Source organism: Phacochoerus africanus, chromosome X (genome assembly GCF_016906955.1).
Source record: "Phacochoerus africanus isolate WHEZ1 chromosome X, ROS_Pafr_v1, whole genome shotgun sequence".
Classification (NCBI taxonomy): Eukaryota; Metazoa; Chordata; class Mammalia; order Artiodactyla; family Suidae; genus Phacochoerus; species Phacochoerus africanus.
Window position 1 is genome coordinate 115,009,879 of NC_062560.1, and position 20,554 is coordinate 115,030,432.

General features: G+C 46.0%; 1 protein-coding gene across 9 annotated transcripts; it reads left to right on the plus strand.

The window, feature by feature from the left end:
• Positions 1-5,100: 5,100 nt before the first annotated feature.
• Positions 5,101-18,630, plus strand: ZNF75D (zinc finger protein 75D). Of its 9 annotated transcripts, none has more exons than XM_047764354.1 (6): positions 5,101-5,478; positions 7,706-8,233; positions 9,424-9,616; positions 10,318-10,409; positions 10,744-10,870; positions 17,707-18,630. In XM_047764354.1, exons 2-6 carry the CDS (start codon positions 7,787-7,789, stop codon positions 18,423-18,425), a joined length of 1,578 nt encoding a protein of 525 aa, XP_047620310.1. In that variant the 5' UTR covers positions 5,101-5,478; positions 7,706-7,786; the 3' UTR covers positions 18,426-18,630. The 9 variants fall into 9 exon arrangements, with proteins under 9 accessions (XP_047620310.1, XP_047620309.1, XP_047620312.1 ...); XM_047764353.1 differs by having other exon boundaries at positions 5,101-5,395; XM_047764356.1 differs by having other exon boundaries at positions 5,101-5,395; positions 7,706-7,843.
• Positions 18,631-20,554: the final 1,924 nt, after the last annotated feature.

Here is a 20,554-nt window from a genome sequence, read left to right on the forward strand (position 1 = left end):
ACATGTGCATGCTTTCCCTCCTGCGCATGGCATCGCCCCAACCCTGCCTCTAGTTTAAACCATCTTTTACTCCTGCTGGGTCCACGGCACAGACTGCAGCGCTCTACTGAAGGTTTGCCCTCACACTCCTGTAACAGTTTCCCTTGGTGCCGGGCCTTGTTGTGATGAAAAGTGACAGCAGGTTGGCTGCGAAGCCACAATCCACGGGCTGGGAACATAAGTGCCTCTGGAGGAGGAGCCTTTGTCTCAGGAAACAGCATGAAGTCACTGAGCTTTAAGCTGGAGCCAAGGGACACTCAGGGAGGCCCTGGCCCTGGACTGCATGAGCCACCCGGCCTCAGCTCCAGAAGAGGCCCCAGCTGTAAGGGGACAGGGGAGGAAGTTGTCTGGGCAGCTGGGGGAGAAGGCTTTGCAGTGGCCTCACTGACACCAGCAGGATGGAGCTGCTAACAAGAAAGAATTTCTTTTTTTTTTCTTTTTCTTTTTCTTTCTTTTTTTCTTTTTTTTTTTTTTTTTTTTTTTTTGGCTGCACCTGAGGCATATAGAACTTCTTGGGCCAGGGATTGAACTTGTTTCACAGCAGCGACCCGAACCACTGCAGTGACAACACCAGGTCCTTAACCTGCTGTGCCATAAGGGAACTCTAAGAAAGTGTTTCTGAAGTCAAGGTTCTGAATGTGGAGTGAAAGACCTGAGGAATGGTAGTTTGGGAGGTTTCTGGAAGGGGGGACTCTTGGTAGAGTCCCTTTTTTAAATTAAACTTTTGACATTATTATAGATTGATGCCCAAGAGGTGTGAGGTGTCAGGATCCTAGCAATAGAGTCTTCTCCAGGGGGGTGCAGGGGACTAACACAGATGTGGCCTCAGTGGGTAAGGACTTCTTTTCCAGGGATGATGACTGGGCCATTTGTGACCAGGACCCCGTCCCTTAGACATCCACCTCCCTGACCCCTGACCCCAGATCTGAGCTGGGCCATGCAACCTCCACAGGACGCATCCCTTGATCCCATGTCGCCTTCACTGGGATCAGTTCAGCACCTGCCAAGTGGCACAGGAGCTTCAGATTAAACCCCAGCCTCCAGAGGTTCCAGAAGAGAGGCTGCACCATAGTGGACTTCCTAGGGCAGAACCTCCCCCAGCCCAGGACCCCCCCCACACACACACACAGTCAGTGTCTTAGGATTCTGTGCCTGCTTGAAATGTTTGACTCCTTGCAATTTCAAGGTACTTGTTCTTCTGAATCTCTTGTACTTTCTAGTCTCCATGAGTTACCTTTAGGCTCCTCCCCAAAGACAAATATTTCAGGGGCTCTCATTCAATGTTTCGGTTTATCCCCTGTCAATGGCCTTAAAAATTCAGGAGGGAGGATCTGTGTGCTGAGATTTTCATCGGGCATTACTTACAATTGTGGAAGTTTGGAGCCATGGAATCTATCCAAAATAGGTGATTGTCTAAATAAATAATATGCATGGATGTGACGAACTATGATGCAGAAATGTAAGATGATGCCCATAAAATATGACCAAAAATTAATCACTGGCTTTTGGTGGAGGGTAAAGAGGCGTTCACCGTCCAATTTTTCCAACTCTTCTATATGCAGGAAAATCCTCATGAGAAAAAGTTGGGGCAAGTCTTACAAAACAGCATTATGGTTCATGCCCACCCAGAGACCCTCAAAAAGAAAAAAAAAACCCATAAAACATGATCCAGGTTTTAGTCAAATAGAGCAGGGCAGGGCTGAGGTGTGTGTGGATGGCATGAAAGGTGCGGGGGAGGAGTAAAGTTGCGTTATTACTAAAGCTTTCTCTCCGTTACGATGGTAATTTATGCGGAGTGTAAATCTCCTAAGGATGTAGCCTCTCCCTCCCCCGACCACGAGCGCTGCAGATCTTATGATGTCATCGAACTGTGTTGCTCCTTCTCAGGCCGCTGTGCCTTGAAGCTGGAGCAAGGAGGAGGCCCAGACACTTGCCCTTAGGCCCTAAAAAGGCAGGCCGAGGAGAGGCTTGCTCGGTCCCTAACTTAGCCTCCCTCTGGCACCCTTCACACACGCGGCTGTGCTCGGCTTTAAGGAGACGACGTTATACAAAATACTGCATATGTAAAAAAACCAACTAGGAAATCTATTAGCACTACGAACATTTCTCACTTTTATTTCTCCTCAAGAGCTCAAGAATATCAGGATCAGTCAAAGGAAAAATGTGTTTGTTTTGAAGCATTTTCTTTTACCCTTCAGTCTAGCTTGCAAGCACTAGCCCTTGAGAATAAAAAGCGAATTCCGTTCTTGAAAAAAAGACGACTTTCCTTTTGATCATACAATTTCTTATGAAAAAGGGATTATATGTGTTTCTTTCGCCTCCTGAAAGGTTTAAGAGTGCCTCTTGCCTGACACTAGTACACAGAAAAGCGGCAGTACGAACAATCCAGGAAAAATTTAAAATAATAGGCAATGCTTGTTGATAAAAATTTGCTCATATCACACTCTCAAAATGTTTTTACAAATTTTGCAGTTAACATTAATATCCTTATAAAATGGCCAACAAGCGCCTGACGATATATCAGTATTGGGGAAAAGCAAAGCAAAAGCACCGTGAGATACCCCGTCACATGTACTACAATGGAGATAATTAAAAAAGACAGATCGTAAAACGTGTTAGCCAGGATATGAAGAAATCAGAACCCTTACACACTTCCGTGAGCTAATCCCTACATTTTGAAACACTAAAAAGAGAAAACATGTACAATCTAAAAGGCATATTCTTTCCCCCAAACACTTCCACGTGTATATCCACACAAAACAAAATGTGGTCAAACCACACAATGGGCGATTATTCAGCAGTGAAATAAAACAAAGTTCTGACACATGCTACGACATAGATGAAGCTTGGAAACATCAGGCTTAATGAAAGAAGCCAGGCACAAAAGATCACATCCTGCATGATTCCATTTACACGAAATGTTCAGAATAAGCAAATGTATAGAGACAGAAAGTAGATCAGTAGTTACTGAGGGTTGGGGGGGAATTAAAGGAAATGAAGATTTACAAATAAAGCGTTTGCTGTTGGGGAGTTCGCCATGGCGCAGTGACTTAAGGAACACCAGGTGTTGTCACTACAGCGGCTCAGGTCGCTGCTGTGGCACAGATTTGATTCCTGGAACTTCCACATGCTGTGGGCATGGCCAAAAAAAAGGGTTTGGTGTTGACTATAATGGAGTACCATGTTGGTGGCACAGCTCTATGTATATACTAAAAACTGCTGACTTTTGGCATACTGCAAATGGGTCAATTGTATGATTTGTGAGTTATATCACAATAAAGCTGTTTTAAAAATCTAATTACCAGAACCAGAAGCAAAGTTAATATTCTGAGGTTTCGGTTTCTAAAGCTACCACTTTCCAAATGGAATCTACTTTGGAATCGTTTTTTGGTCACTACTTGTTGCATCTCCTTCAGCACGAAATGAAACTTTTGAAATTCATTTGTAGCATCAACAGAATCATGGAGGGAGTTTTCTCTTTTCTTTGAGCATATAAGCCATAGTAGGTTATAAGGAAAATTGAAGAGATTCTTATATTTATTTCTATATTCATTCTAAATGGTGAACTATATAACATATAGATAATTTCTACTGAAGACAATTTCAAGGAATAATTTTGCACATATTAATATTAAATTCCATATTAATATTAAATTTTAAAACCTTATTATATCAAAAGAGAGAGCAAGAAAGAGAAAGAAAATGCCTTTATCTGACCATCTTCCTTGGTTAGTGATTCAGTTCTAAGGTAAGCTTGGGAACTGTCCAGAAGCAACAGTGCTCTGACTTCCCCTTCACTGTCATAAAACACTCAGTTGAAAGTGTACAACCCCAGGAACAAAGCTTTGATGGAATCATCCTGAAAATGATTCTCGGGTGGAGCAAACATCTTTACTAGGTTTACAATCACAGATAACGAACTGTGTCCTCTCGCAAACTTTTAGGCGGCTTTGCTTTGCAAACAAGGATTGACCTTATCTTCACCTGCATTTGCATGTAAAAAGGCAGGCAGGTGCTCCTTGTTTACCTTCCTCCTGGGCAGGCAGATATCTGGTCCCCTCGCCTGAGCGGTCTCTTACACCGACTTCCAAAATACATCGGTTTCATCTCCACCGTACAACTGAGATGCGCGCCGTTTCTCCTCTTTGATTCACATGGATAACTTTTGTCCAAATGGCTCAACACTAGGTAAACACTGATAATTTTGGGACGCTGACAAGCCGAGACTTTTGGGTTCTTAGAAAGATGCCTCTCCAGAGGACTATGCAAAGCATTACAGGACAAATAAGACGAAACAAAGTTCCTGTCCTTCAGGGAAGCATCATGTAATAGCAAAAGCACGAGATATGACAACAGGAGACCAAAATTGGTCTAAAATCTGCCACCGGTAATCCATGTGACCCTGAAGACATCGCGTCGCACATCTCAATTTCTTTATATTTCAAAGAGAAATATAAATGGAACCTGCACCATGCGGTTAAAACCTACCTAAAACAATAAAACCATAATAGTTGGGAAGGACGCGCCAGCGAACCAGGAAAGCGTTTTATGTACATGCATGGCCGGTTCACTTTGCTGTACCCCTGAAACTAACACATTGTAAGTCACCTATACTCTAATAAAATTTATTTTTTTAATGTACTGTTGTTATTGATCTAGCGAGGGGCTGGACCACCAGGACCAAAGCCTCTTAACTCAAGGAGTCCCAGGAGAAGCCTAGTAATGACTCTCGGGGAGGTGGCCCTTACCAGGTGGACTTTCCAGGAGAAAGGGCCACCGGCTGCTCGAACGCGACGCAGGAGTAACCTGGACGCACGACCCTCGGCACGTTCGGGGGACCGAGATCGCGGCGCCGGGCGTCAGCATCGCTCCCAGGCGACAAGCCGCCTTCGCGGCGCCTCCAGGCCTCCCGCGGGCCAGAGACTCGGCCTGAACTCTTTTTGGCATTCGGGGCTGAACCCGGGATGGGAAAGGCGGACCGGCGGGCCGGTTCCGGACTCCGCAGGTGGAGGGCGGGAAATGCGGGGCGTGGCTGTCACGCAGCCACCGGAAACGCATTCTTCCTTTTCCGGTCGGGGCCCGGTCCACAGCCCGCGACCCCAAAATGGCGAGGCGGGGTGCGGTCTTGGGACGCTAGCGGGGGCGGGCCGGGGACTGAGCTTCCAAGGCCTCTGCGCTCCCGGATTCCGGCGTCTTGGCGCCCGGCTCGCCGGGCCTCGTGCTTTCCCGGCACCGGCCCCGGGGGCGCAGGAACCCGGACCTTCCTTCCTCCCCGCGGCAGCGGGAGGCGTGGCGACTTCACAGCCGAGCCCAGAAAGAGGGAAGTGGCGTCCACGGAAGCCGGAGCTGTGAGGAGGTAATCAAGAAGCTGGTTTTCGCTCTGGATTCGGTCAGGAGAGCCCCCGAGAGCTACCGGCCGCACGTGCCGGCTGCGTGGCGGTGAGCTGGAGGGGCGGGGGCGCAGCCTTTTCCTTTTCGCGGTGGCATCATTGCGGGCTGGGGGTCTGTCTGCGAACCGGCAGGACCTGTTCTCAGCGAGGCGCGTACTTAGAGCCCTACAGCCGCCTCTAACCTCCGGACGCAGCCTCTCTGTAGCCTTGCGTGTAGATGAAACCCAACGAGGCGCCGGAGCGCGCTAGGAGGTTGCCCGCGTGCTGCGTGCTTGTGGGCGCCCTCGCGGTCGAGCCAGGAGGTGTAAGTGGGGGATGGGGCAGTAATGCCTACTAATGAGCCCAGCGAAACTTGCCCCTTTCTGCGGGCTTATGATCATATCACTGGAGAAAGGCGCATTTCAGCTCCAGAGATAATAGTTTCTCCTGACCAAGAAATCCAGGAATTGTCCCTGTACCTCCCGAGCCTGGAGAGGCAGCAAGGCACCAACCGTTTCTTTGAACGCCCGTGGCATCCTTGAAAGAACTTTGTTGCTGTTTCACCTCAGAGAAAATCCAAGGCCATCCTCAGCCTTGCTTAAGGTCTCTGTGACCCTGAGGAAATAAAAAGTCAGGAGAAAGGTTACCTTTACTAAGGCCCTTCCTGTCTCTGAAGAACGTTAATCGTCACTGTTTCTCCTTTCCTTTTTTACACCTTGACATTGGGATTTCTTGTAAACAGAGCCAACTGTAAGTTTTTCCAGTAAAGGAAGCAAAAAGATTCATACACAGATACAAAGCTGCATAGTGCCCTTTATAAGTCTTCCCAAACGGTAACCCCCCAAACTGTTGATATCTGATTGTTGGGTAGGGGAATATTTTCCGAGAGGAATAAGGTTACTTTTTCACTAATTATTTTTTTTCTGATCTGGCTGGCTTAGTTTCCCTTCCAGTATTAATACAGTGGAAAAGAGGCTATCAAACATTGCATGAAGCAAAGGCGCCAGTCTCCATAAGAGGATGAAGGGGCATAGACGTTGTTTTCCCCCTGCCTAAAGACAGGAAACTAGGATCATCTATTAAAATTCAGAGAGGGGAGTTCCCATCGTGGCGCAGTGGAAACAAATCTGACTAGAAACCATGAGGTTGTGGGTTCGATCCCTGGCCTCGCTCAGTGGGTTAAGGATCTGGTGTTGCTGGGAGCTGTGGTGTAGGTCCCAGATGTGGCTCAGATCCACCAGAGTTGCTGTAGCTCTGGTGTAGGCTGGCAGCTGTAGTTCCAATTGGACCCCTAGCCTGGGAACCTCCATATGCCGCCAGTGCAGCTCTTAAAAAAAAAAAAAAAAAAAAAAAGACCCCCCCCCCCCAAAAAAAAAAATTTAGAGAGGGAGTTCCCATTGTGGCCCAGTGGAAACGAATATGTCTAGCATCCATGAGGACGTAGGTTCAATCCCTGGCCTCGTTCAGTGGGTTAAGGATCTGGCCTTGCTGGGAGCTGTGGTGTAGGTCACAGATGCAGTTCAGTTTCCGCATTGCTGTGGGATAGGCGTAGGCGGGCAGCTACAGCTCCCATTCGACCCCTAGCCTGGGAGCCTCCACCTGCTGTGGGTGCGGCCCTAAGAAAAGACCAAAAAAAAAAGTAGAGAAAGTCAAATATGCTTCATCTGTGAAGGTGGTACAGGAAGCACACAGATGAAGTATTGGTTGATATCAGAGCTCCTTTTAGTGAATGGGTGTCAGTTTTTCACCCATCAACCTTAAAAAAAAAAAAAAAACAGAAAAAATGGAGTTCCCATTGTGGTTCAATGGGTTAAGAACCCAGCTAGTATCTATGAGGATGTGGGTTCGATCCCTGGCCTCGCTCAGTGGGTTAAGGATCCAGTGTTACTGAGCTGTGGTGTAGATCACAGGCTCAGTTCGGGTCTGGCCTTGCTGTGGCTGTGATGTAGGCCGGCAGCTGCAACTCTGATTCTGCCCTTAGCCTGGGAACCTCCATATGCCACAGGCATGGCCCTTAAAAAAAAAAAAAAAAAAGGAAAGAAAAAGTGATCAGTTGACATCTGTCTCCCCTGAGCTGTGCTTTGTTTCAAAGTTGAGCAACAAAGGAAAGAGGAGCAACATGTCCTGAAGTTGTCTTGAGTCATCATGAATGTCCCAACACTTGACAGTTGATTTTTTTAAAGGAGAGATAGGAAGGGACTTTTCTGTTCATTCGTCTCTGAAAATTGTAAATAGCAAGTAAATATGTGTCGTGTGGCTCTCTTCTTGACGTCTACCTTTTTTCTCCCCTCCCTCAGTGCCCTTGGGGAGAAGATCCACTCATTGGTTTTTGTACCAAGCCTGACAAGGCCTCAGTTGTCAAAGGTGGCACCAGGAGGATGTCACATATAGGAGTAAAACTGTTCCTAGAGCAAATGATGATGAGACATCTGAAGGTGAATGCATGCTTGTACCCACACATGGAGGCCTTGTGGGAGACTAAGGGGTCTGTGAAAGAGAGCTGCAGTCAGAGTAAGCAGTCCAGCCCACAGATGGACAGTCTTGGTCCTGAGAGCGCTCGCCAGCACTTCCGGAGCTTCTATTATCATGAAGCACCTGGACCGCTCGAGGCTGTCAGCCAACTCCAGGAATTATGCCATCAGTGGCTAAGGCCAGAGATCCACTCAAAAGAGCAGATCTTGGAACTGCTGGTGCTAGAGCAGTTCCTGACCATTCTGCCCAGGGATACCCAGAACTGGGTGCAGAAGTATCATCCACAGAGCATCAAAGAGGCTGTGGCCCTGGTAGACCGCTTTCAGAGAGAACCCGGTGGAATAAGTAATGAGGTGAGAAGAAAGACTCCTTCCCTGTACCATGAAATAGGGTAAAGGTGGATGCGTCTGGGTGTGAGGGGGCGCTCGCTGAAGCATGAGATGGCTGGGGTCCCTCTCCTGTTGTTCCCTTAGGACAGCTAAGTGGGATCTGAACTCAGACTTGAAAAGACAGTTGGCCTCCAGGTTTGGGGCTTCCTGGGAGTCCTTCCTGGCCTCAGAAAAAAGAAATGCATTTTGCCCTCTTTGGGGCCAGGGTGAATTGTGGGTGGTGGGCCTGGAGGGGCATGGCCAAGGAGAGGACTTTGAGAATCAGGGGCAAGAAAGAGACGGGAAGGGAGCAAAAAACCCTAAAAGCCTGGGCAGCACTTAGAGATCAAAGAAGAGAGAGGGTAGCAAAGCAAAGTGTAAATCCTGCGTCTCTGGGGAGACGGCACAAGGAGAGGAGAAGTGGGAAGAAAGAAAGGGAGGGGGACGAGGATCCAGGGGAAAGAAGTGTTCCCCCAGAGAAGCGGAGAGCATCAGGCACCAAGGGCACTGCCCTCTGTGGTGGGAACACAGAGCCTCCATGGCCCTCCCTGCGTGCTCTGTCTTGGCCTAGCAGGTGAGTGGGGAGCCAGGGTCTGTCCTTGGGAGCTGGCAGCACGTGTTCCTTCCTCGAGAGCCCAGCTTGAGGCACACACGTGTCTTAGTACAGCTGAAGCATATGGAGGAAGGTTCAAGTCCAACTCTCTCCTTGGTTTTCCCTCCACTCAGCCCTTTCTCCACTGAAATCCTTCCCTGGACATGGGCGGATTGGAAAATCTGACTGACAGGAAAAGCTTTTTTATTCACTTGCTAATTTTTAGCGAAAACCAAAAGATGAAACTCCAGTAAGTCAAGGGTCCCAGTCAAAAAAGCAAGCCAGTGACAACAGGGGGAGAACAGGCAGCCCGCTCCCACGCTGCTCGTGGCCTGAGCTGTGGCCCGACCCGGAGGGGTGGAGGCTGGCAGCAGTCACCCCTCTTTCCATTTCATCCTAATTCCCTCAGATCATGGCTATAGTTCCTTGTGAGAAAACCGTGGCGCAGTTTCTCTTCATTTTAAAAATTACTTCCTTTAATGTTGCACACTTCCCGAATCTCGGCTCTATTCTTATTTGTCCCTCCACCACCACCCCAAAACCAAACGTTCTTTGCTAATGAGGATGGGGACCTTATTTCTAGGTCACAGCCCATGAGCTGGGAAAGGAGGCAGTGCTCTTGGGAGGAACAGCAGTGGCCCCAGGCTTTAAGTGGAAGCCAGCAGAGCCCCAACCAATGGGTGTGTTCCAGAAAGAATGTTGGAATACATACCGGGTACTGCAAGAACAGCTGGGCTGGAATACTCACAAAGAAACCCAGCCTGTAAATGAAAGAGGTGAGGAGTTTCATAATAATTCTCTTCTCCTGCAAGCTGTGCTAGTAATTGGTTCAGCTAGAATGTCATGGGAATTTTCCAGGCACCCAGCCATGCTGGCAGTTAGGATGTCTCTCTGGTGGGACTACAACGGGCCAGCTGTGGGTGAAGGTGAGGGTCATTCTGGGGTGCAGAAATATCCAAACCGCAGATCTCTGCTATTCACCATGTGGACCTTGCTCCTCAGAGATTTGAAGGGAGAGAAGGAGATGGAGCAGGGACAGGTGGGGTCATCTCACCCTTAGAAGTTGGGAGAGCAATGGACCATCAGTGGTAGGACAGGAAGAAAATTGTACACCAGGAAAAAAATAATAAAAGACAAAATTCTCCCACATTTCCTACTATACACTGGAGGACCTGAGGCTTTCACATTCAGACACCTCTAATTCTTGCCTAGCTCAGTGAGAGGAAGAAAAAAAAAATACTGGATTTTCTTTTAGTGATTTATGCCGCGAAATCTGGGGAAAGAGTTCAACTGGGGAACCAGTTCTGTGGAATAGTGGATATTTGGTTCTTATTTGCAAGAAGGCCACTTGTGGCAACACACGCACTCACACACACTTTACTGAAGGAGTCCTGCTTTTCTATATTTTAGAAATCAGCTCAGGATATTCATAAACAGAAAAGAGAAGCAATTTTTTTCTGGCTCTTTTCCCCCACAGCTGTGCCTGCTCAACAGATTCTAGCCTTTTCTGAGCAGAAAAGCACCCCGAGCTGGAAGAAGGGATCTGAGCTCATCTTGCCTGAGTCCCAGGTGAGCTGTACTCTCCAGCTTTTTCAGGCAGCCTGAACATGGCCTTGTCTGCTTTTCTCTGCTGCCCATGACTCACAATCCCTGGCAGGTGCTTTGAGGCATGTTAGCCCCAGATGTTCTCCAGGCAGCTAGGCTTGGCACATGGGAATTGGGCACCTCGCAAGCTGTGTACTGATCTCGTTGGCGCCATCCTTTTCTGCCGTCTCACTTTTCTCCCCTTGAATCTTATACTCTTAACATCTTCAGTGACTGGCCTGCCGTGTAATTCAGAGATGAGTGATACGACAGCTTCTGTTGTGGCAAGTACTGAACTAAAACTTCCTCTCTCCTCTAGAGTTCATTGACATTTGAAGATGTGGCCCTGTCTTTTTCCGAGGAAGAGTGGCAAATGCTGGACCCTGCTCAGAAGATCCTCTACAACAATGTAATGCAGGAAAACTACGAGAATGTCATCTCTCTAGGTAAAGGCCCTTTCTCGGTGTAATCTGTTATGCCCTCGGTGTATGGCAAATGCGCCCCTGTGAGAGAGTCCCAGTGTTCTGGCAGCTGGCTAGTTCTCCACTTGATGGCATGAGGGAAAGGAAAGGCATTTCCAGATCAGCTGGAGAGCTTTTTCAAATACACGTCCCACTTGTTTATTCTAAGTAGAATTCTCGATGTGTCATATTCCTGCCCCACCTTGCAAACCTACTCTTCCTGTGTCTTTACCTTCTCAGTAAAGGGCACCACAATTTACCCAGTTGCTCGGACCCAAAACCCCTCAGTTATCCTTTATGCCACTCTTTTTGTTACACCCTACACCCAATCTGTCAGCCAGTGCGCTTACCTCTGTCTTCAGCATAGATCCCGAGTGACCGCCACATCTCCACGCTCTTCCACCACCACTGTCCTGGTCTAAGCCCCCTCATCTCTAGCCAGGTCTACTGCAATGCCAGTGGATTCCCATGCCCGCATCGTGCTCACGTGTCCCCCTTAGGTGTAGTTCTCAGCTTCCTCACTGCACATCCACCCACAATCACATTAGAGAATAAAGATATTAAATCTAAGATTCTGCCCATTTAAACGTTTGGAGTAAATAAGAGTATAAAAGAGTCATTCACTCTTCCTGAAAAATAGTCTAGAATTAAGATCGCAGTCCACGACCTCAAAGTTTTATTCTCAGAGCATTATTGGTGCACCCAAAACTTAAAGCGATCCGTTTAGAACAAGAAGAAGAACCATAGACCCAAGGTCCCCAAGAATTCAGGGGCAGTCTTGGAGAGTCTCCTTATGGAGGTAAGTGTATACATCAGAAGAGGAGAAAATTGCTTGATAGGAACCTTTACAGAGGCTTAACATTTTAAAGATTTTGTCCCTGTATTTTTTTTTTTTTTCTCTTTAGGGCCACACCTCCTGCACATGGAAGTTCCTGGCTAGGGGTCGAATCAGAGCTACAGCTGCCGGCCTACACCACAGCCACAGCAGCTCAGAATCCAAACCACATCCCTGACCTGTGCCACAGCTGGAGACAACGTTGGATCCTTAACCCACTGAGCAAGGCCAGGGATCAAACCCACATCCTCATGGATTCTAGTCGGATTCTTGACCTGCTGACCCACAATGGGAACGCCCTCCTGTATTTTTTAATTAAACTTTTAATTGAGATAATTACAGATTCACAGGCATATTTAAAATGTAATACAAAGAGCAGCCATGTTTACCCATTTTCCCTCAGTGATAACGTTTGCAAAAGTGTAATATCGCAACCAGGATATTGACATTGACACAGTCCACTGGCCTTACTCATATGTCCATTTTTCCCTGTATTCATGTGTGTGTGTGTGTTTAGTTCTGTGAAGTTTTATCACGTGGAGGTTTGTGTATTTACCACCATAATCAAGATAATGGACAGTTGGAGTTCCCGTCGTGGCGCAGTGGTTAATGAATCCGACTGGGAACCATGAGGTTGCGGGTTCGATCCCTGGCCTTGCTCAGTGGGTTAAGGATCCGGTGTTGCCATGAGCTGTCGTGTAGGTTGCAGATGTGGCTTGGATCCTGCGTTGCTATGGCTCTGGTGTAGGCTGGCGGCTACAGCTCCGATTCGCCCCCTAGCCTGGGAACCTCCATATGCCGCGGGAAGCAGCCCTAGAAAAGGCAAAAAGGCCAAAAAAAAAAAAAAAAAGATAATGGACAGTTACGTTACCCTAAGAACCCCTCCTGTTGCTTTTTTATAACCACACCTGCTTCGCTCCCACACTCCACCCATCACAATCTATGCCAACCACTGATCCCTTCTATGGTTTTAAAATTCCGCCACTTCTAAAATGTCTTATGAATAGAGTGATGAGGTATGTAGCTTTTGGGGATTAACTTTTCTCCTTCAGAATAATTCCCTAGAAGTTCATTCATGTTATTGAGTATGATCAATATTCATTCCTTTTTACTGCTGAGAAACATTCCATGATATTGAGGTACCACAATTCGTTTAGCCAGTCACCCATCACAGGACCTCTTTGCTAGTTTTTGGCTGTTGTGGGAGTTCCTGCTGTGGCACAGCAGGTTAAGGATCCGGCATTGTCTCTGCAGCCGTGTGGGTTTGGTCCCTGACCTGGCACAATGGATTAAGGCTCCAGTGTTGCCTCAGCTGTGGCGTAGGTCACAACTGAGGCTTGAATTTGATCCCTGGCCCGGGAACTTCCATTTGCTGTGGGTGTGGGGAAAAAAAAATTTTTTTTTTGACTATTGCGTATAAAGCTGCCAGGAACATTCATGTGCAGGATTTTGTGTAGGTATGTTTTCATTTCTCCGGAATAAATGCCTAGTGAGGGCAACTGCTGGTTTATATAGTAATTGCATGTTTAATGCCAAACTGGTCTTCACAGCGGCTGCACCATGTTACACTCCCAGCCAGCAGTGGATGTGATGCAGTTTCTCCACCTTCTCGCCTTTGTTCAGTAGTGTCAGCATTTTAAAAAGTATTTGTTTGCCTTTCTGTTAAGTTTGTAGTGTTGTTTCATAGCAGTTTGGATTTGTCTTTCCCTAACAGCTACTGATGTTTTATAGCTTTTCATGTGCTTATTTGCCGTCTCTGTATTCTCTTCAGTGAAATGTCTTTTGCCCATATTTTAATGAGATTGTCTTTTAACTGTGGAGTTTTGAGAGGTCTTTATAGACTCTAGATTCTGGTGCTTGAATATGTGGTTTGCAGGTAGTTTCCCCAAGTCTGTATATTTTTCCTTTTATCCTCTTCCCAAAACGTTTTTAATTTTGATGACCAATGTTCTCCCTTTTACAAACTGAATTTCGATATCAAGGCTAGCAATCAGACTAGCCATAGAGCTCTAAAATTGTCTGTTTTTCCAAAAAGTTTTATAATTTTACATTTAAGTCCCTGATTCATATTGAGTTGATTATTATATAAGGTAGGACGTTTAGTTCGAGGTTCGGGTTTTTTTTTTTTTTTTGCCTGTGGAGGTACAGTTGCTTCAGCCTCATTTGAAAAGTCTGGCCTTCCTCCATTGAATTGCTTTTGCAGTTCGTCAGAGATCCATTAGGTATATTTGTGTGCATCTCTTTTGTTCCACTGAGCTATGTGTCTAGCCCTCTGCCAGGACTGCCTTTCTTAAGTACTGTGGCTGTATAACATAGTAAGCCGTGATATCTATCAGAGTGATTCTTCCCACTTTATTTTCTATCAAGATAAAATTCTATTTTAGCTAGTCTAGGGCACGTCCCTTTTCATGTAAGTATTAGAATAAGCTTATCTATGCCTACAAGGAACTTTGTAGGCATTTTTCCAGAAATTTCGTTAAACCTATATATGAATTTGAGGAGGACTGATATCTTTGCTGTGTTGATTTTTCCAGTCAATGAACACAAGAATGTCTATTTATTCAGGTCTTTAATTTCTTTCATACACTGGTAATTTTCAGTGTCCATGTTAAGTATATGCAGAGGCATTTAATTTTCATTGGAGCAATTGTAGATGGTATTGTTTTAAATTTTGGTTTCTGCATGTTCATTGTTTTTTTTCAGGTATGCCACTAATTTTATGGGTTTTTTTTTTTTTTTTTTGGCTTTTCAGGGCCGCACCCGAGGCACATGAAGTTTCCCAGGCTAAGGAGTCTAATCCAAGCTACAGCTGCCGGCCTACACGCAGCCACAGCAATGCGGGATCTGAGCCACATCTGTGACCTGCACCACGGTTCACGGCAATGCCGGTTCCTTAACCCACTGAGTGAGGCCAGGGATCGAACCCGCCACCTCATGGTTCCTGGTCGGATTATTTCCACTGCACCACGACGGGAACTCCTAATTTTATGTTTTGTTCTTTCATCCGTGACCCTACTGAGCTTGTTTATTAGTTTCCAGAAGGGTTTTTTTGGTAGATTTCTTGGGATTTTTATACATAGAAGGCCACATGATCTGCAAGGCCTTTTATTTCTTTTTCTTACCTTCTTATTGCAACAGCTCTAACTTCTGGTACTATGTTGAATAGTGGTGAGAGCAAACATCTTTGCCTTGTTCCCAATTTTATGATAAAAACATTGTCTTTCACTATTACCTATGATGTAAGGACAGGGTTTTTTGTTGATAATCTCTCAAGTTGATGTAACTCCTAACTTTGTGGGTGTTTTTATTTATTTATTTATTTATGTCTTTTTGCCTTTTCTAGGGCTGCTCCCGAGGCACATGGAGGTTCCCAGGCTAGGGGGCTAATTGGAGCTGTAGCCAGTGGCCTACGCCACAGCCCCAGCAATGCCAGATCTGAGCCATATCTGCAACCTACACCACAGCTCACGGCAACGCTGGGTCCCCAACCCACTGAGCAAGGCCAGGGATCGAACCCGCAACCTCATGGTTCCTAGTCAGATTCATCAACCACTGCACCACAACGGGAACTCCTGTGGGTGTTTTTAATCAGTAAGAATGGGTGTGGAGTTTGTCAAGTACTTTTCTGTCAGTTAATAGGTTTATGATCTTTCAAAGCTTGTTGATATGGTGGGTTATATTGATTGATTTCAAATGTTGAACCAGCTTTGCATCCCTGCAGTAAGTCCTACTTGATCATGGTAGATAATTTTTACATATTGTTTCATTCCCAGTTTGCCAGTATTTTGTTGAGGATTTTTGTATTTAAGTTCATGGGAGATATTAGTCTGTAGTTTTCTTTTTTAGTACTGTTTTGTATGATTTTACTGACCTTATAAAGTGATTTGGGAACTTTTTCTTCCTGTTCTCTTTTCTGGAAGAGATTGTATAAAAGTGGCGTTAATTCTATAAATAGTTGGTAGAATCCTCCAGTGACACTACGTGAACCTGGAGATGTCTTTATAGCTTTTAAGCTATAAATTCAATTTCTTTAATGGTCAAAGTGCTATATTCAGACTATTTCATATTGGTTGAATTCTGGTAGTTGGTGGATTTTGAGGAATTGACCCATTTTTTTCTAACTTTAAAATTTCATAAATATGTTATTTATGTGAATCCCTTCTGTCTCTTTAATTGCTGCAGAATGTGTAGTGATATACCCAATTTCCTTCCTGATACTGGTGATTTGTGTTTCCTCTTTTATTTTTGTCAGTGTTGATATGGGTTTATCAACTTTATTAATTTTTTGAAGAACAAGCTTTTTGGTTGATTGTGATTTCTCCTCTGATCTTTATTATTCCTTTCTTCAACTTGCTTTAGTTTTATTTTGCTTTTTTTCTAGTTTCTTGAGGTGGAAAGTTAGATTATTCGTTTGAGACCTTTCTTCTTTTCTGTCATAAGCATTTAGGGCTATTCAGTTTCCTCTGAGCACTCCCTTAGCTGATTCCACATATTTTGACATGTTGTAATTTCATTTCCATTTAATTAAGTATTTTTAAATTTTCTTTGAGATGTTCTCTTTGAATCATGGATTATTTAGAAGTACATTGTTTCTTTTCCATTTATTTTTAGACTTTTCTGTTGTCTCTCTGATTTGATTACTAGCCTGATTCCATTTTGGCAGATTGCCTTTTCTCATTCAGGTTTTGATTTTTCTTCTTCTTCTTTTTTTTTTTTTTTTGGTCTGATGGGTGATTTTTATTGTATCCTTATCATTTTGTCTATTATGTTAGGAGAGGCTGGTTCCTAGTTAAATATTTTATTTTCATGGGCAGTCACTCTGTCTTACTTTAGCACATAGGTTCTTTCCTACTTTTGTGGAGTATGTGTCCGGGGAAAGTGTAATGTACAGAGCCTTTATAATGTTATTTTGGTCTCCTTGGTTTATGCGGTATTGACGGGATTCCCGTGTGTCCCTCCTGGTGTCGCCTGAGGGTAGGGAAGATATTTATCTAGGCCGGAGTGTCTCTTAGTACTCAGGATGTGGAGTATGTTGGCTGGGTCCCTTTTGCTAGTTCTGCACCTGCCCATCTTGGGGTCTCCTGACTGGGGTTCTGATGTTGTCAGATTTCCCATTCAGACTGGGGAAGGAATAAGCCTATCCAGGCAGCCTTCTGTTGCCCAGGTTAAGGTTCAGAAAACACTAGATCTGGGTTGCCTTCTTTTTGGATGTGGGGATATGAGACACCTGCCGTGTTACTCATCTAGTCCTGGGGTCCCAAACCATTTTGCTTTGTTCTTACTACTTTAGAATTCTCCGTTGGCTGTGTCTCGCATTCTTTTTTTCTGGCTGCACCCATGGCACATGGATGTTCCCGGGCCAGGGATTGAATCTGAGCTGCAGCTGAGACCTACGCCACAGCTGCAGCAACACCGGATCCTTTAACCCACTGCACCAGGCCAGGGATTGAACCTGTGCCTACGCAGCAGCCCAAGCCACTTCAGTCAGATTCTTAACCCACTGCACCACAGTACGATCTCCATGTCTTGATTTCTTCAGTGGGTTTGTTGTTGTGCCTAGCAAGGATCACCATGGAGAAGTGGGTCTGTGCCATTTTGTCCAGATTGGACTGGCAATCACTTGTTCCTGTATTTTTAAAATTAATTTTTTTTAGGGCTGCCCCTGCGGCGTATGGAAGTTCCCAGGCTAGGGGTTGAATTGGAGCTGTAGCTGCCCACCTACACCACAGCCACAGCAACGAGGGATCCAAGCCGTGTCTGTGAGCTACACCACGGCTCACAGCCACGCCAGATCCTCAACCCACTGAGCGATGCCAGGTATTGAACCTGCATCCTTATGGATACTAGTCAGGTTCTTAATCCGCTGAGCCGTAATGGGAACTCCTGTTCCTGAATTTTTAAAAAGCAATCATCTGTTTTTCTCTTCATTCCTATAGTTTTCTTGTTCTGGGACACGCATGGCTGATTCTTCTCTTTATTCCAACAGGGCTAAAGCTCAAAAATGACACTGGAAATGACCAACCTATATCTCTTTCTACATTAGAAATACAAGCCTCAGGATGTAAAGCATTAAGAGAGGCCAGAGTGAAAGTTGCCCCGAAAACAACGGGCAAAGAAAATCATGGCAGTACACGCAGGGTACGGAAACGGCATCGAGCTTTTCTAGGGAAGAAAAGAAAAAAACTGTCAACTTGTAGGCAAGAGCTTCCAAAACGTATGGATCTTCATGAGAAAGGCCATGCAGGAGAGAAACCTTTTAAATGTCAGGAATGTGGGAAAAGCTTTCGAGTTAGCTCTGATCTTATTAAGCACCAGAGAATTCACACTGAAGAGAAACCCTATAAATGTCAGCAGTGCGAGAAGAGGTTTAGATGGAGTTCAGATCTTAATAAGCACTTACTAGCACACCAAGGGATAAAACCATATAGATGCTCATGGTGTGGGAAAAGCTTTAGTCATAACACAAATCTCCACACACACCTGAGAATTCACACAGGGGAGAAGCCCTTTAAATGCTATGAATGTGGGAAAAGATTCATTCAGAACTCCCACCTTATAAAACACCAGAGAACCCACACAGGTGAGCAGCCTTATACTTGTAGCATATGCAGGAGAAATTTTAGCAGGCGGTCAAGCCTTCTTAGACACCAGAAACTCCACAGGAGAAGGGAATCGTGTCCAGCGTCGTCACCATCTAGAACCTGACCCTAGAGGTGATGAAAGAATACCGGGGGCCGAGGCGCCCAGTGCTGTAGGAAGCTGTCGTCAGCAGAATGGGAGGGGCACACGCCACGCTTCACAAAAAGCAATCTAAACTCGCTCTTTTGTTCAGCTTTGTATCTTCAGTGCCTAGCACAAGACTGGTACATAATGGTTTCTTTCCAAATAAAAGAATAGAATTGTTCTCGTATATCCGGCGTTACCTCTCTGTCTGTATCTGTCCAGTTCCTCCGCTTCCCCACCCTCATGAGCTGAATTCTTCAGCTCTCAGGTCCTCAGCAAATACAGGATGGCACAAGACCTGCTCCCATTCTCGGGAGAGGTGGGAAATACAGAGTCTGCAGGTGCTCTGAAGGGAGCTCCGAGAGGGTTACTCGGAGGCAGTTTCTGCGGCTGTCGTTCTGTCTGCATGAACAGCCAAGCCCAGGGTTGGGGAACTTTATTCCCGAACAAGAAGAGAGGGTTGCGTGTTTGCCGCCGGAGAAGTTGTCTCATCCCTGAGCTCCCACCACTGCAGTGTTTTCTGTCAAGGGATTCCAAGCAGCAAGCAGAGGCCCGAATGCCAACACACACCCAGGGACTGTGGGAGCACCTGCCGACTTCCTGCCCATCCTCTCAGCATGGAGGTATTCAGAATGAAACGGTGAAGGAGCCGGTCCAGGCCCCCAGCCAGGCAGCCGTCTCTGGACGGCCTAGGGCGGTGGTGAATGGCCTTTTTGACTTGGTATGGAAGGTTCTCAGGGATGCCACACTGCTCCAGGACCTGATGGGACCTAACAGGAGGCTCATTTGTATGGCTCTTCAGCCACAGCCCTGTATATATGGATGCTTTGCAGGAAGGCCTGGAGATTCTGTAAACAAATTTACCGAGAAAAGCAAGGAGAGCCCCGTGGCCTCATGGCTCACAGCCTCGATGAACACAGGATGCTGGGAGGGAGCCCCAGTCAGAGCAGCGTAAGGCCTGGGCCTTAGAGGGATGTCTCAGTGGGAACTCAGACGGAAACTGTTCTTTTTGCCACGTTGGTTCCTCTTCCTTCCCCACAGGCCTCAGTGACTGTAGTTAGCCCCCTGTATCTATAGTTTCCACATCCACGGATTTAACTGACCATGGATCAAAAGTAATTCCCCCCAAGTTCCAGAAAGGTACAAAGGGCAAAACATGAGTTTGCTGCATGCTGGTGACTATTTACATAGCATTTACATTATACTAGCTACTAGAAGTAATCTAGAGGTGATTTCAAGTATGTGGGAAGATGTGCATATATACATAAATACTACACCATGTTGTATGAGGGACTTGAGCAGCCTCAGATTTTGGTGTCTGTGGGGGTCCTAGAACCAAGCCCCTGCAGGAGGCAACTGTATCTCCTAAGAAGACAATGATGGGAAGGGAAGGCGGGGCCGTTAGGAGACATGGGTTCGGATCTACGTCAGGTCCTAGTTTCAGATGGCCAAACCTTCCATGTAATTATTATTTCAAGAAAAAAATACTTTTTAAGTGACATGACATGTTTCATATCAAATTTAAACATTAAGCACAACCCCATTGTAACCAAGTTACCCAGAGATAACAAAGGCTCACTTTTTTCGAATGGGTGTCGTTTTCCCATCAAGAGCCCTCTCTAAACTTGTCCTGTTTGTAAAGTGAAGGTAGTAATTCCTTTCTCTCAGGGCTGCTGGTGAGCAGTAAAGGAGACGTGAGCATGCCTAACACTGGCCACAGAAGATGGTCCATAAACATTTGGAGCATGCATCCTTCATCTTTCGGCTAGTTTTAAAAAATCAACATTGCCATGAGCTGTGGGATGGGTCGCAGACGCAGCTCAGATCCCAAGTTCCCCTGGCTGTGGTGTAGACCGGCAGCTGCAGCTCCGATTCAACCCCTAGCCTGGGAACCTCCTTATGCCGCAGGCGTGGCCCTAAAAAGACAAAAAAAAAAAAAAGTGAAGGAAATACTACATCAATGGAGCCAGCAGTTACTGCCCATTTATGAGATTCAGCAAAGTTCCTGAAGATGGGCCAGCAAAAGGGTACTCTGTTTTCCCAAAGCTGCCATCCCCACTCATAAAACCTATTAGCTTCAGAGCTCATCTTGCAGGTCCTCGTCTATACTG

Excerpts from the sequence above, each read along its gene's own strand:
- ZNF75D (XM_047764354.1), top strand. The coding sequence starts at position 7,787 with ATGTCACATATAGGAGTAAAACTGTTCCTAGAGCAAATGATGATGAGA. Across the intron at positions 9,617-10,317 it reads CCAGCCTGTAAATGAAAGAG|CTGTGCCTGCTCAACAGATT; the intron begins GTGAGGAGTTTC and ends TTTCCCCCACAG. Across the intron at positions 10,410-10,743 it reads TCATCTTGCCTGAGTCCCAG|AGTTCATTGACATTTGAAGA; the intron begins GTGAGCTGTACT and ends TCTCTCCTCTAG.